A 14,854-nucleotide genomic window follows, 5' to 3' on the forward strand; every position below is an offset into this window, starting at 1 on the left:
TGAGTTAGTAAAAAGAGTACTGGATTAGGAGGCAAAGACATGGGTTCAAACCTGACTTTCCTGTTTATCTGCTGTAAAGTCTTGGTCAAGTCACTTAGCTTTTCTGAGCCTTAGTTTCTTAAAATGAGAACATCCTTATCACTGGCCAAAATGATTTAGACATTCAGTCCTTAGTATTTCCATAGACCCTTGTACATCATTTACCAAAATGCAGTGTTATTTGTTAATTTTTTTCTTTCTTACTTGAGCAATGAGAATCTCAAGGGTAAAGAATGAAGTCTTATTTATTGTCAGCTTCCTGCATGTGCTTGACATATGAATGAATGTCTACCCTATCTTTTTCACTCAGTTGTTATGTGGATCAGATGACCTAATTTATGGGAAAGTATTTTGTCAATTGTAAAGTCCTGCGTAGGAGCAGCTTATCATATTAGATGTTTTTTAATGCACAGATAATACATTAGGTATAATTAGATCATTGTAATTCTTGAATTATAGAATGGTGTTCTTAAATGATGATCTTCCTGGGATTTATCTGGAGCATAGTAATATTTTATTGCCTTGGAAAAGCATAGTACAAGGCTGTCTATTTCACTTAATGACCAGTTTTCCTAATGTCTAGTTATTATACATAGTTAACGTTCATATTAGGATTTCAGATCATGTAGCATTTAGTTTTATTGTTATTATTAAACTTATTTATTGTTATTGTTAAACTTTAGGTCAATTTATTGACCTAAATCCCTTTTTGTTGAACTTTGTTTGTTAATCCCTATTGTTAAATCCCTTATTGTTAAACTTTAGGTCAATTTCAGTTTTTCACAGTGATAGATTTTGAACAGTCTCCTTATTGATTTCTCTGATTAAGCTTTTACAAAGATTTTTTTAAACCACTTAAAAAACAGAGTAAATACTAGGGAAATAGGAAGAGATGTCTGCTGCCTCCATCTTTCTCAGGCTCTTTTGGGGATTTTAGGCCATGTGTGCAACAAAAACCGTCCTGCACCATCACTGAATCACACCCACATCTGCTGTTTACCCTCTGCTAAGCAATGCCACCTAAGGATTAACCCATGGACCCATGGATATCAGTGCCTTGGGTCCTTTCTAATACCTTTACCTCGTGGCTACCGACTTTTTTTTTTTTTGGCTGGGCTCCGTGGCAGCATGCAGGATCTTAGTTCCCCCACCAGGAATGGAATCTGTGTCCCCTGCAGTGGTGCAGTGGAAGCACGGAGTCTTAATTACATGTGGAAATGCTAATATTTTACATATATTGAGTTATGCTTATGTAACTCAGTACATGCAAAATATTAATTTCACCTGTTTTTACCTTTTTATTCTGCTTCCCAGAAAATTAAAAATTACATATTTGACTCATTTTATATTTCTATTAGCACTGCAGATGACCTTGATAACAAAGAAAAGGAAATAATTATCAATTTCACAGAATGAAGTTGGAATATCATTTCATTGAACTTATCCCTCAGGAGGAACTGGTTATTAGTGTCCTTGGCAGACAAAGGCCAGAACTGTTGTTTACCTTCTGTCCCTCACTTTGCGTAAAAGAGAGGCATTGTTTCTCAGATAGATAAAAATCAAGAAAACCTTATGTACACCTGCTCATTTCAAATTACACATCCTTACGTAAACAAGTTGGAGTTCTATGTAGTGGTATAGTATTAGAATTAAATTTGAAGAATTAGCTGTCTTTTCCTTCTTAATGTTCCAGGATTTTCTTTTCTTGCTTTTTCATCTCTTAAGCTCAGAAGGGGCCCCCAAGAACACTGGAGTACCGGGTATCCATGGGGCCAGGCGGGACCGGTGCCATCGATCAGTTAGCAGGACCCCACCCTCCCCGGCCAGCTTTAGACTCCCAGGGGAGTCTCCAAGGGAGATGGCCAGGGATGTTTAAATGGTCCTCTGCAATTTGGTGCAAGTGGCAAATGACTTTTCTTTCTGCAGAGCACTGCAATCTGCTAAGCCTCAGCATGCTCGCATTTTAGCCTTTATATGGCATCCTGCAAGGTTACCCTCAGTGCTTAGCTGGGAGCAGTCAGAAGGGGTTGGAGCATGGGTCCGCAGAAGCATTGGCTGACCTTAGTTTAAAAATCTGGATCCATTTTTACTGTTTGATGAATTTAAAGGCGGTAGACCAGGTGGATTTCCTGATCACCCACACTGAGGTTTTGAAACAGTGTATTACCTCCTGGAAGGGGGTTATCATGGCCAGCGAAGACTTCTGTGGACATGCTGGTCAGTTGAACACAGGAGACCTACAGTGGATGACCATGGGCTGGGGCATTGTGCAGAGATGCCTTGCTCGGAGGAGTCAGTCCATGGCCTACAGCTGTGGGTTAATTTGAGGAGCTCACAGAAGATGGTGGAGCCTTGGTACCAGGAAGTAAAAAGCAGCAAAATCCCTAAACCCGTAAGGATGGTGTTACTGTTGCTGTCATTTCTGGAGAACCCCTGGGAATCAAGTCCAAGATTGACACTTACACACCAACTTTATATTTGGAGTTAAGATTGGACCAAGGAGCAAAGCATTCCCAGCCTATTCCTAAAGGGTGATCAAGCTTCATTTATACCATATCTGGAAACGTGCATATTGGACCTAACACCCAACAAAAGATAGAACCTCATCACACAGCTGTGCTGGGGGAAGGTGACAGTGTCCAGGTGGAGAACAAGGATCCTGAGAGAAGCCACTTTGTCCTAATTCCTGAGGAGCCATTAAGAGAACCAGTTGTTCGGCTTTCCTGGTGGTGCAGTGGATGAGAGTCTGCCTGCCGATGGAGGGGACATGGGTTCGTGCCCCGGTCTGGGAAGATCCCACATGCCACAGAGCGGCTGCGCTCATGAGCCATGGCCGCTGAGCCTGCGCGTCCGGAGCCTGTTGCTCTGCAAGGGGAGAGGCCACAACAGTGAGAGGCCCGCGTTCCGCAAAAAAAAAAAAAGAAAGAAAGAAAGAGAACCAGTTGTTGGGACTCCCCTGGTAGCGAGTGGTTAAGAATCCACCTGCCAAGGCAGGGGACATGGGTTCGATCCCTGGTCCGGGAAGATTCCACATGCCGTGCAGCAACAAAGCCCTTGCGCCACAGCTACTGAGCCTGTGCTGTAGAGCCTGTGAGCCACAACTCCTGAAGCCCGCGTGTCTAGAGCCCGTGCTTTGCAACAAGAGAAGCCACCGCAATGAGAAGCCTGTGCACAAATAGAGAAAGCCCATGCACAGCAATGAAGAAGACCCAGCGCAACCAAAAATAAATTAATTAAATAAATAAATTTTAAAAGAGAGAGAGAGACAGTTCAACATGGAGAAGTGTGCTGACCCCTAAAGAATCCAAAATGTGATTCTTTCTTGACTTGAAATTTTTGTAATCTTTTGTTATTGTCAATGAGGTGCTACTAGTTTTCAAAAATTACTTAGACTCCTCATGTAAGGACACAGCCTCATATACTGCAGAGACACGAAAACTATGACAAGATGTGCCAATTTTTTTTTATCAGATCAGTTCAGTTCTTGACATCAGCCAATGCTATTTAACTGACAACTACAGTAAATCTTTTTTTTTTTTTTTTTTTTTTTGGTGGTACACAGGCCTCTCACTGTTGTGGCCTCTCCCGTTGTGGGACGCGCAGGCTCAGCGGCCATGGCTCAAGGTCCCAGCCGCTCCGCGGCATTTGGGATCCTCCCAGACCGGGGCATGAACCCGTGTCCCCTGCATCAGCAGGCAGACTCTCAACCACTGCGCCACCAGGGAAGCCCCAGTAAATCCTTAAAGTTCTCATCATAAGAAAAAAAAAAATTCTCTAACTACGTATGGTGACAGATGTTAACTAGACTTTTTGTGACAATCATTTCCCAATATATACAAATATCGAATCATTGTTGGACACCTGAAACTAATATAATATTGTATGTCAATTATACCTCAATTAAAAAAAATAAAGAAGGTAAAAAGAACTAAAACTACAAAAATGGTCATAATAGAACCAAACCTAAGAATGTTTTTAATAAAGAGATTGCCATTGCTGATGACAGCCTGCAATGGATGAGTGAGGTCTAATTGCATATGTTTATCTGAAGTTTGGTCTTTATAATCATACACAATCCTAAAAACCTGTTTTACCATCCTCGAGGATCTGATGCTGGGAAAATAACCGTTTGCTATTCAGATATGCCTGAGTTTGTTTCAAATTAAGAACTACAGAAATATGCACCATTTTAGTGGTAGAAGAAAATTCTCATCACCCAGAACTTTCTGAATGTCTCTTTTTACTCTAGGTTCATTTTTGATGCACACAAATGAAGAGATTTCTCAGGCCATTCTTGATTTCAGAAATGTGAAAAATGGCTTTGAAAGAGCCAAAACCTGGAAATCAAAGACTGGAAACTAGTGACAAGCACAAGGGCAGGTCTGGCTGCCTTCTAGAATTTTCCATCTGTGGCATCCACCAGTTCAGTGCATCCAGTTTCCAAAGTTGCCAGTGCTTCTAAAGAATTCCACACTAAAGTGATAAACATGGTTTTTATAGCAATGTATGTGAGATATTTCCTGGCACAAGCAAATAAACCTAATTGTTCCTTCTTAAAAAAAAAAAAAGAAGCAGCTCAGAAAGAAGGTGATGTTTGCTGGCGTCTGCTCTCTAGAGCCAGAATGATAGCTAATTCTTGCTACTTGATTATAGCAAAACAGTATCAAATATACATATCTATTAAAGACCAACAACAAAAGCACTTACTGAAACAAACCAGTTGAAAAAATAAACATTGGGAGATAAATACAATTTCAGAGAGTCCTAAAATGACAAAGAATGAGGAAAAGAGACAGAGATGTCAAGGTGGACTTTTCTGATCTAAGGGCAAAAATTCCTCTGTTCTGGAAACTTTACTCTGAGTTCCCAGAGTAGCATCATAAGCCTGGCTTCATACTAAAAGCAGGAAGTAGAGGAAAGATAGAAGGAGAAGCAAGGAAGAAAAATCAAGAAAAGGGAAGAATAGAAGAAAAGGAGAAAATCTCAATAGGAGAATGTAAGCGCAATTGAAGGCTCAAGTACTATAGTAAAAACAAGTGTATTAAGGAAATCTTTATACTGAATGTGAAAACCTCCAAGCCCTTTTTTCTTCTCAGATCTCAGTGCTGTCAGCCAGGCTTGTATCCTGTAAACAGTAGGTTGAAAACATTTTCTTTAGGAAATCTGAACAGCCCAAGGGAATAGTTATACATGTACTCACAATGAGGTACTCCAATGAAACAGCCCAGTTCAGTAGCCCTATAAAGAAGTACAGAATAGATAAACCCTACCCATCTGCTCAGCATTTCTAAACAGCTTTTTAGTGCCCACTCTTAAATATCAGGTGAAAGTATCACTGGACGTCTGCAGGAAGCTAAGGCCAAAACAAATAGAATAAAACTACTTGGTGGAAATAGAGATATTGCAGGGATAAGAAAACTTTTAAAATGTATTATTTTCTCCGAGAGCTAAAAGAAAATAATACATGAAGCAAAAACCAAGATGCTGGATAACAGGGAACAAATGGAATAAAATTTGACAGAAAAAAGAAAGACATAATAAAAGGGCTAGAAAAAAAGGTTTGGGAAATCTAGAGAGCAGGGCAAAAAGAAACCAGAACCAGTCTAGGAGGTCAAACATTTGAAACAAAGAAAAAAAAAAAAACTGGAGGAGAAGAAATCAAATAATTTAAGATTTCTCAGAATTGAATATCATGTGGTTTAGATTAAAAAGACTGAATGTCCAATACAATGACAAAAATACACTCACATCTATTTCACATTATTGTGAAATACACTGGGGCGAAAAGTACTCCTCAACAGCATTATTGGAAGCTAAAAGATATTGGAGTAAGGCTGTCAAATGTTTGAGGGAAAATGATTTCCAACTAGAATTCTACATCCAACTAAACCATCAGTTAAAGGTAAAGATACACTAAAGACATTTTTATGCATCACAAAGTCTCTGAAACAAAGGAATAACCCAAGAAAGGACAACATGGAATCCAGGAAACACAAAGGAAAGATGAAAAGAGTCACCAAGATGATGGGGAATGGGAGATCTCGGGATGACAGCTATGCACCAAGCATAGGGAATAATCTATCCAGATTGGAACAAGTCAGAAAGCTCCAGAATATGTGTATCTAAGGAAATTAATTTGATAGATTGCCTGATGTGTTTTAATGTATGAACAGTTAGGGCAGAAATTGTGATAATCAGTGATAAATATATAGAAAAATAAGCACAGGAAAATAATAGAGTTATTAATTCCAGTGAAAATAAAAATATGCAAGGAAGAAAAAGTAATCATCACTACATGGTTGAAAAATGAATAGCCTTTATGTAGTCATAATAATGTAAACACTGAACATTAACTAAAATTATGATTTAATAATATTGGATATTTGGAGATATAGAAAGTATGTGTGAAAGAGAGCTAAGTCCTTATCTTTCATACAAGAAAGTCAATAGATAATACCTATCACTGAAAAAAATCACAAAAATGTAGATGGAGATAAACATCAGAAGAAAAACCTGAAAGAACTAAAGTTGCTGTCTTTGGGGGAGAGGTTTTTAACAATTCTTCTAAAACTGACACTTTAAACAATAGTTATATCAACAAACTTTTTGGAAAGCATCAAATAGTAAAATATTTTAGGTTTTGCAGGTCATACAGTTTCTTGGAACTATTCGACTCTACAGTTGTAGCCCAAAGGAAGCTGTGGATAGTATGTAAACAAATGAGCATGACTCTTGTTTCAATAAACATTTGTAGACACTGAATTTTGAATTTCACATAATTTTCACATGTCATGAATTAATTCTTTTCCTTTTGAACTTTGTAATCATATAAAATGTAAAAAACCATTTTTCAGCTGTTCAAAAACAGGCAGCAGACTGGATTGACCTGTGGGCCATAATTTGCCAACCCTTGCCTTAAGCAATGTGAACATATAACTTTGATGAAAGTAAAAACTACAAAGAAGGGAGAAGAGTGAAAAAAAAATTGGGCAGAATAATTTCAGATGTGTCTCCACATCTTGCCTGTTAAAAGATTTCTTACCAGGAATTCATTCTGAAGGACAGGAGAAAGCACATTCATTTACCAAGCTTTTTCTTGTATACCTTCTCCTTGATCTTTACAATCCTTTGGCTAAGTACAATTGGGATCCCTGTTTTCTGTAGACATAGAACCTATCCTATAGAGATTGAATGAGTTGCCCCAAATCAAACAGTTTTATAAGAGGCTAGAATTAAGACTAGAACCCAAAGCTGATTTCCCTTTTTTTTTCTTTATTGCCTTCTGTACAAATAATACATGAATATATCCTTGTAAAATATTAAAACACTACAGAAGAATATAACGATAAAGTTATTGTCCTCTGTCACCCCAGTCACAATCCTATCTTTCTCCCCATACATAAAAGGGTTAACAGCTGTTGTCACTATCATATGTTTTGGTAGGAAGGAAATAGTTCTGCTAGGGAAGAAAAAAAATCACAAATCTTTTTTTTTTTTTGTCCCAGACTCTTAAATTCCTAGCAAAGTGCCGTAAGAAAAAGAAACTATTTGCTCCTTGGCAAGGACTCAGAGAACTCACTGATGCACGCAGAGTTGAACTGAAGCAACAAGTGGATGACTATATCAGAAGACATCCCGTATGTAGGCTTTTGTGCCATGGTACCAGTGTTACATTATTGCAGTGGGTGATATTCACCAACAAATAAGTGTCTCAGCTGTATATGTACATTTATTTTTGGCATAAGGTAATGCAGTTGCTTTACCGTAGTCAATGGATTTGGCGTCTTATAATTACGTGGACCATATAAGTAAAGTCAATAGTAAGGGAGACTTCACTTCAAATTAGTGGTTTTCCGTACTACGTCAGCAAGACTTCTTCACATCCTCACCAACATTTATTATTTTCACATCCTAATGAATGTGAAGTGGTATTGTGATTTGGATTTGCATTCTCTAATAATTAGTGATTTTGAACATCTTTTCATATGTTTATTGGCTATTTGTATATCTTTTTTGGAGAAATTTCAATTCAAGTCCTTTGCTCATTTTTTAATCAGGTCGTTTGTTTTTGTGTTGTTGAGTTTTAGGAGTTCTCTGTATATTCTGGATATTAATCCCTTATCAGATGTATGATTTACAAACATTTTTTTCCATTCTGTGGGCTGCCTTTTTACTGTTGATAGTGTCCTTTGATACACAAAACTTTTTCATTTGATGAAGTACAGTTTGTCTGGTTTTTCTTTTGTTGTCTGTGCCTTCAGTGTCATATTTAAGAAATCATTGCCAAATCTAATATCATGAAGCTTTTCCTCTGTCTTTTCTTCTAAGGGTTTTATAGTTTTAGTCCTTATGTTTAGATCTTTGATCTCTATTTTTTTTAATGCACTGTGTGTGATTGTGATGCATTCTCCTGTTAAAAAAAGAAGTGCTGCTCTAGCCATACTCTAGTACACCTGTTACTCTGTGGCTGAAAAGTAAGGTGTTAGCTGGAACAGGGCTGTATCCAAGATCCATGAACTGGAATATTTGAGAAAGCTGGGGTGTCAGAAGCTCTGTCAGCTTCAATGTTGAGATTATTTCATCCTTGTCCAAACTAATTAGGTAAGTTCCTTTTAAAGTAGCTGACTAGCCAAAAGAATATGGTCCTTTGAATGATTTTGTCCCTTGTTCTGTGAAATTAGAAGCCGTTATAACATTATGGCTTAGATAAGTTTGGGAGTGGGGATAGGACAAGAAGTTAGGTAGTCTTACCAGGTGGGGCTAGAACAAAAGGATTGGTCTTGTTACTCCTCTTCCAGGCCAGTATCTTTACCAAACCATTTGTAATTTTCACTATGATTTCTCAATCTTATCTCTTCTTCCAGAATACCATACTATGTGAGGAAGTGAGGTATAGGAGCATACCAAAAAGAATCTGGCCCACCTGCATTTTCATTTAAAGCTGCTTTTAAGAGGCTATTTAATGCTTGCTCAAGAGTACAAGGTAGATATCAACCATAACATTCAATTGATGAGAGACAGCTAAGCATTCTAGAACCTCTACTAAGTGGTTAAGTGAAACATACTTTGATATATGTGTCCTTCGTGTGACACTTTTTTTGTCCTTTGTTCCCAGGGCTCTGAGGTATCAGATGTGATCAGCAGGGAGCTCCATTCCCAAGCACAAGAACGACTGCAACACTACTTCATGGGCAGGGCTCTAGAAGAGAGAGCCCAACAGCACAGGGAGGCACTGATGGCTCGGATCAACACCAACATCGAACAGTTGATGAGTATGTGCTCATTCCATTTTTGCTTCCTAAAAGGAACAGCCTATGTAAGATTTTGTGACATCTAGATCTTCAGAAGGAAAACACCATTTAGTGGTCTATTAACCCATCTCCTATCCTCAGAAATTTCTCCTAGATCATATCACCACACAATGATTTCAAATGATGCAGACCCCATAACCTTCTTGACTGCTTCCCTCAGCCTTGTGATCATTGATATGTGTCAACTCAGAAAAGTTATTAATTATAAAGGTGCTGAGCCCTACTAGCCAGATTCTGTTATACAGTATGAAAAGCTTTTTGAACATATTTTAAAAGTAGATGATGAGAGTGGTTATGGTGGCACTTTAATGAAGTGTTTTCACAAAAATTAATTCATCTGCTTCTCACAACCACTGGTGCATTTAATGAGAGATCCCATCCATGAAGCCAGTGTCTCAGATGGCCTCTGAAACACTTTTAGTATTTGTGGAGCAAAAAGGGCCAGGGTCCTCTCTTTAGTGCCATTACTTGCAAATTTTGTGTTTTTGAATGGATAGGTGGCTGGAACTGAGCCTCTCATCTGTAAGGATTCTGCTATTATATTAAAAGTTTCTGCTCTTTTAAATAAACCATCTAAGAAAATCTACCTCTTTCTTTTATTCTTTCCCTTTAAACACGGAAGCATGGGCTACAACTTGTGAATAGTCACATGCCATCTACAGCTGACAATAATAATAGACTCAGAGTTGGAACCTTGTTTTTGCCTGCTATTGCAGAGTTCCAACACTGTAGTTTCCAAGTTCCTGTTTGTTTGGTACAGAACTCTTCCACTCACCTTTTTATTTTCTGTTTACTACAGAAGCACCAAGTCTGAAGGAGGCAGAAGGAAAAGAACCTGAGCTCTTCCTAAGCAGATCCAGGCCTGTGGCAGCCAAGGCCAAGCAGGCCCATCTTACCACCCTGAAGCATATACAAGCACCCTGGTGGAAGAAGCTTGGGGAAGAGGCAAGAGATGAGATTGATGTCCCAAAGGATGAACTTAGTATAGAATTAGGAACTTTATTCGTTGGTGGAACCAAACCCCCTTAAGGGAGTTACCTGGAGGAATGACAAATTATATTTCTAGAGATTATATGGGTTCTGCCTCTGACATGCTAGTAGACTAGCGTTATCCTAACTCATGGTTTTCCAGAGGTTCCTCTCCAAACAAGACTTGAAGGCAGTAAGCAGAGTTATCTTCTACCTTGATTTCAGTTCTTTTTCTTTATCCATACTTCCATCCTTGGCCACACATAAAAATTGGTATGACTTTTATTATGGAACTAAACTCAGCATTGTATTCTATTGCATATATGAAATGTGATATTTCTATTTTTGTTTCTGCTGTTTTCCAACTAAAGGTGTTTTCTGAATATTTTCAACAATTGTTCTGAAAAACTTGTCAGGGTTACTTCAGCTTTTCACACTTATTGATTTTTCTATTAATATAGGAAATGTGCTCTTGGCATTTATTATGGTGAGGAAAAGAAGTGGTCATTTGAAAGACATTTGACTATTTTCGACCAAACAGTGTTTGAACTCAATTTGTATCTTGTTATTTCTAAAAGGAACTACATTAAAAAGTCCTCCTAGGATTCAGTGCAAGAAAAATTTCTCCTGATAAAATTGCATTCTTTGTATTAAACTAAGAGAACTATATAACACACTATTTGCATTTTGATTTGTCTCTTAGGAATCTCAGAGCTAAAACAATGCTTACTTTCTATTACGATTCTCAATACCTACATGATTATTTGGTTCCAATCTAATAATTTCTGATTTTCCTGTTTATCTTTAACTGTGTTTTAATACCAGAAGCCACCTCTATGTTTGTGCTAATATGGAATTTAAGTTAAAATCAATTAAATCATTGACTCTGTATCATAAGGAACCTGGAGTGTGCTTTTTCTATAAATGAGTAGGAAAACCAGTATTTCTGGATAAGAAGACCAAATACTATAATGTTGTTCATCCCACCAAAGTTAGTTTAGTAAAATTCTAGTCAAGATTCTAATGTAATTGTTATTCATAATTGAAAATGAATAAAATTCATTTGTAAGAATAAGGAGATGAGAGTTCTGATTTCACTTAGAATGTAAAAATCTCCATGAGAATGTTTCTTCCATCTTAACAAAAAAAATGCCAGGTAATCTATAAAAATCATTTTTCTTGAGCCTATCAGATAGTTGAGGCCTCAAGATAACCAAGTAAATTGATGGGACTCAGTATCTGTGAAATAAACCATTTCATCTTTTTTTTTTTTTTTTTTTTGACTGCATTGGGTCTTCATTGCTCCACGTGGGCTTTCTCTAGTTGCGGCGAGCGGGGGCTACTGTTCGTTGTGGTGCATGGGCTTCTTATTTCAGTGGCTTCTCTTGTTGCCGAGCATGGGCTCTAGGCACGCAGGCTTCAGTAGTTGTGGCATGCGGGCTCAGCAGTTGTGGCACACGGGCTTTGTTGCTCCACCGTATGTGGGATCTTCCAGTACCAGGGCTCGAACCCATGTCCCTTTCATTGGCAGGCGGATTGTTAACCACTGCACCACCAGGGAAGTCCCCCATTTCATCTTTAGTAGAGCACAAGAGTCAAAGGTGGCTGGATAGGAAGAAATCAACTAAAATGTTAACAAATTCTTAGGAGTCCTAGGTGGTGCAGTGGATAAGGCTGCACTTCCAGTGCAGGGGGCCTGGGTTCGATCCCTGGTCAGGGAACTTTATCCCACGTGCATGCCGCAACTAAGAGCTTGCATGCCACAACTAAGGAGCCCACGTGCTGCAACTAAGGAGCTGGCTAGCCACAACTAAGGAGCCCGCCTGCCGCAACTAAGACCTGGTGCAACCAAATAAATAAATACATGTTTTAAAAGCAAAACAAAAAAAACATTCTTAAAGGCCAAGTGTGGGTAGCATGTCAGTTTAGAATATCTAGGGACTTCCGAAGGAGAAGTTAGACCTTTACCAAACACAAACAAGAAAGTTTGGGAGCAGGGCAGGAGACCTGCAGAGATGCCTTTAGTGGCACAGGCAAACATGAAGTGATAGGCTGCTGTTGGGTGACATGCCCAAAGACTCACCTGCTTTCCCAAACCCTTCTCTTAAAAGTCTTAAGCTGCTAGAGCAGGGGCAGCAAGCCCTCTTACCTCCAAGGCTCAGAGAAAATTCCATTGCGCTTAAGGAAGGGACAGAAACAAAACCTAGCTGTCTGTGTGGGGGCAGGGGGGGCGTGTGGGGTAGCGAACAGTCTAGCCCCAGATACAAGTAGAGATCCAGTGTTGCTGAGGGAAGGATAGAAATAAAAACCCTCTCTCCTGGGAGGGAGGCAGGAAATGATTTTGGGCCCAGAAATCCTACACCAATACAAAGCAGATGTCTGCTAATGCTAATGATTGCTACTGAACTTTAATGATTAAATATTGAAGACTTTATTCATCTTATAACAAAGTTTGTACCCTTTAACCAGCATCTCCCCATTTCCCCCACCTAGCCCCTGGGAACTACCATTCTACCTTATGTTTCTGAGTTTGACCTTTTTTTTGAAGATTCCACATAACAAGTGATGTCATATAGTTTTTCTCTGTCTGGCTTATTTCACTTAGCACAATATCCTCCAGGCTCATCCTTGTCACAAATGCAGGATTTCCTTTCTTCTCATGACCAAATAGTAGTATATGTTTATATTTTCTGACATTTTCTGTATCTATTCATCCATTAACACTTAGATTGTTTTCATATGTTGAAGATTGTGAATAATGCTGCAATGATGTCTCTGAGATACTGATTTCATTTCCTGCAGGTATATACCCTGAAGGGGGCTTGCTGGATTACATGGTAATTCTATTTTTGGTTTTCTTTTTTTTTTTTTTTTTAGGAACCTCTATACTCTTCCATCATGGCTGTACCAATTTACACTCCAACCAACAGTGTACAAGGGTTTCCTTTTCTCCAATTCTTGCCAACACTTGTTATCTCTTGTTTTTTTTTAATAAAACATCTTAACAGGTGTGAGGTGATGTCTCATTGTGGTTTTGATTTGCATTTCCCTGATGATTAGTGATGCGGAGTACCTTTTCATGTACTTTTTGGCTGTGTGTGATATAATATTATCCACTGGAGTTAATGCAAACTCCAAAGTTGAGGTCATAGTCCCCAACAAAATTCCCTCATAAATTTAGATATACCCAGACTGCCCACACTTCTGACCAACTTACCACAAATTTGGGGGTTCCCGCAAACCTATCAGGTTTGATAATTCTCTAGGATAAACCAGAGAACTCAGGAAACATTATACTTATGACTAGTTTTGCTGTAATGATACAAATAAGGTTTAGCCAAGTAAAGAACACTTAGGGCAAGGTCTTGGAGGATCCCAAACATGGAGCTTCCATGCCTTCTCCCCATGGAATCAGGATGCATCACCATCTTGGCACACTGATGTGCTCACCAACCAGGAAGTTCAAATGACCCTTAATGTTCAGAGTTTTTACTGGAGTTTCATTACATAGGCATGATTAATTGTACCACTGGCCATGTGACAGAAAGCAATCTCCAGCCCCTGACACCTCTCCAGTGGTCAGAAGGTCAGGCTGATATCATGTGGCTCGAAGCCTCAAAACTCTAATCCCTTTGAGCCCACCACAAAGATTAAAGACACTCCTATCGCTCAGGAAATTCCAAGGGTTTAGAAGCCCCATTGCAGGAACTCGAGGCAAAGAACAAATTCTTTACTGTACAACAACCCCACATTAACTGTCTGATATAAAGAGAGATGTACCCATATCTGGGCATAAGCAGTATCTACCTTAGTCCTTTCTGTTCTATACATGTATGACGTTTAGTCAAAAATTGAGACACACTAAAAAGCTGGGAAAAAAAAAAACTTTTGTCGAGATGACAAAAGATTCAGATTCAGAGATTCAGAGATGACTCAGATATTGGAACTCACAAAAAAATACCTTAATAACTGTGATTAATAAAAGACAAAATGTAAAAGTAAACAACGTGCAAAAACAAATGGGGAATTTCACAGAGATGGAAGCTTTTAAAATAGATTAGTGGAAATGCTAGCAAAAGCACAATATCAGAGGTTACGTTTATTAGCAGTTCTTTGACAGGCTCATTAGCAGACTAGAATTGAATAAAGAATAGGTAACTTTGCCAATACATCAATAGAAATTTTCCAAACAGAAACACCAAGAGAAAAGAAAAAAATGAGGGGTGGGGAAGTAAGGAGAATAGAGCCTCCAAGAGCTAGGAGACAATATCAAACAATATGACATGCAAGTAATTGAAGTCCCAGAAGTAGAAGAAAGAGAAATGAGGTAGAAATAGATGAAGTAAAAATGGCCAAGGATTTTTGAAAAATTAATGAAACAGATTCAAGAATCCCAGAGAACCTCAAGCAGGATAAAAAACAATTATGTTACAAATGTAAAAGCACACCTAAATACATCATAGTCACATTGCTTCAAATCAAAGATAAATAGAAAATCATGAGAGCAGAGAAAAAGGAAAATTTTATACCAAGGA

At 38.5% G+C, this 14,854-nt stretch overlaps 2 protein-coding genes and 1 pseudogene across 9 annotated transcripts in view; 2 read left to right on the forward strand and 1 right to left on the reverse strand.

The window, feature by feature from the left end:
- LOC101287922 (pirin-like) lies at positions 1–7,537 on the forward strand (annotated as a pseudogene).
- IQCB1 (IQ motif containing B1) overlaps positions 1–13,333 on the forward strand; it is a 48,340-nt gene extending 35,007 nt beyond the window's left edge. For 7 of the 8 annotated variants that reach the window (XM_004278549.3, XM_033403344.2, XM_049710150.1 and 4 more), the window contains 3 exons: positions 7,545–7,676; positions 9,155–9,311; positions 10,150–13,333. In XM_004278549.3, the coding sequence (XP_004278597.1) occupies positions 7,545–7,676; positions 9,155–9,311; positions 10,150–10,379 (519 nt within the window). In that variant the 3' untranslated portion in view covers positions 10,380–13,333. The remainder of the gene's footprint in view (positions 1–7,544; positions 7,677–9,154; positions 9,312–10,149) is intronic. The other variant, XM_033403343.2, reaches the window with a different exon arrangement.
- The window catches only part of SLC15A2 (solute carrier family 15 member 2), a 779,020-nt gene that overhangs the window by 128,323 nt on the left and 635,843 nt on the right, over positions 1–14,854 (reverse strand). The gene's annotated exons all lie outside the window — the stretch shown is intronic.

Source organism: Orcinus orca, chromosome 5 (genome assembly GCF_937001465.1).
Source record: "Orcinus orca chromosome 5, mOrcOrc1.1, whole genome shotgun sequence".
Classification (NCBI taxonomy): domain Eukaryota; kingdom Metazoa; phylum Chordata; class Mammalia; order Artiodactyla; family Delphinidae; genus Orcinus; species Orcinus orca.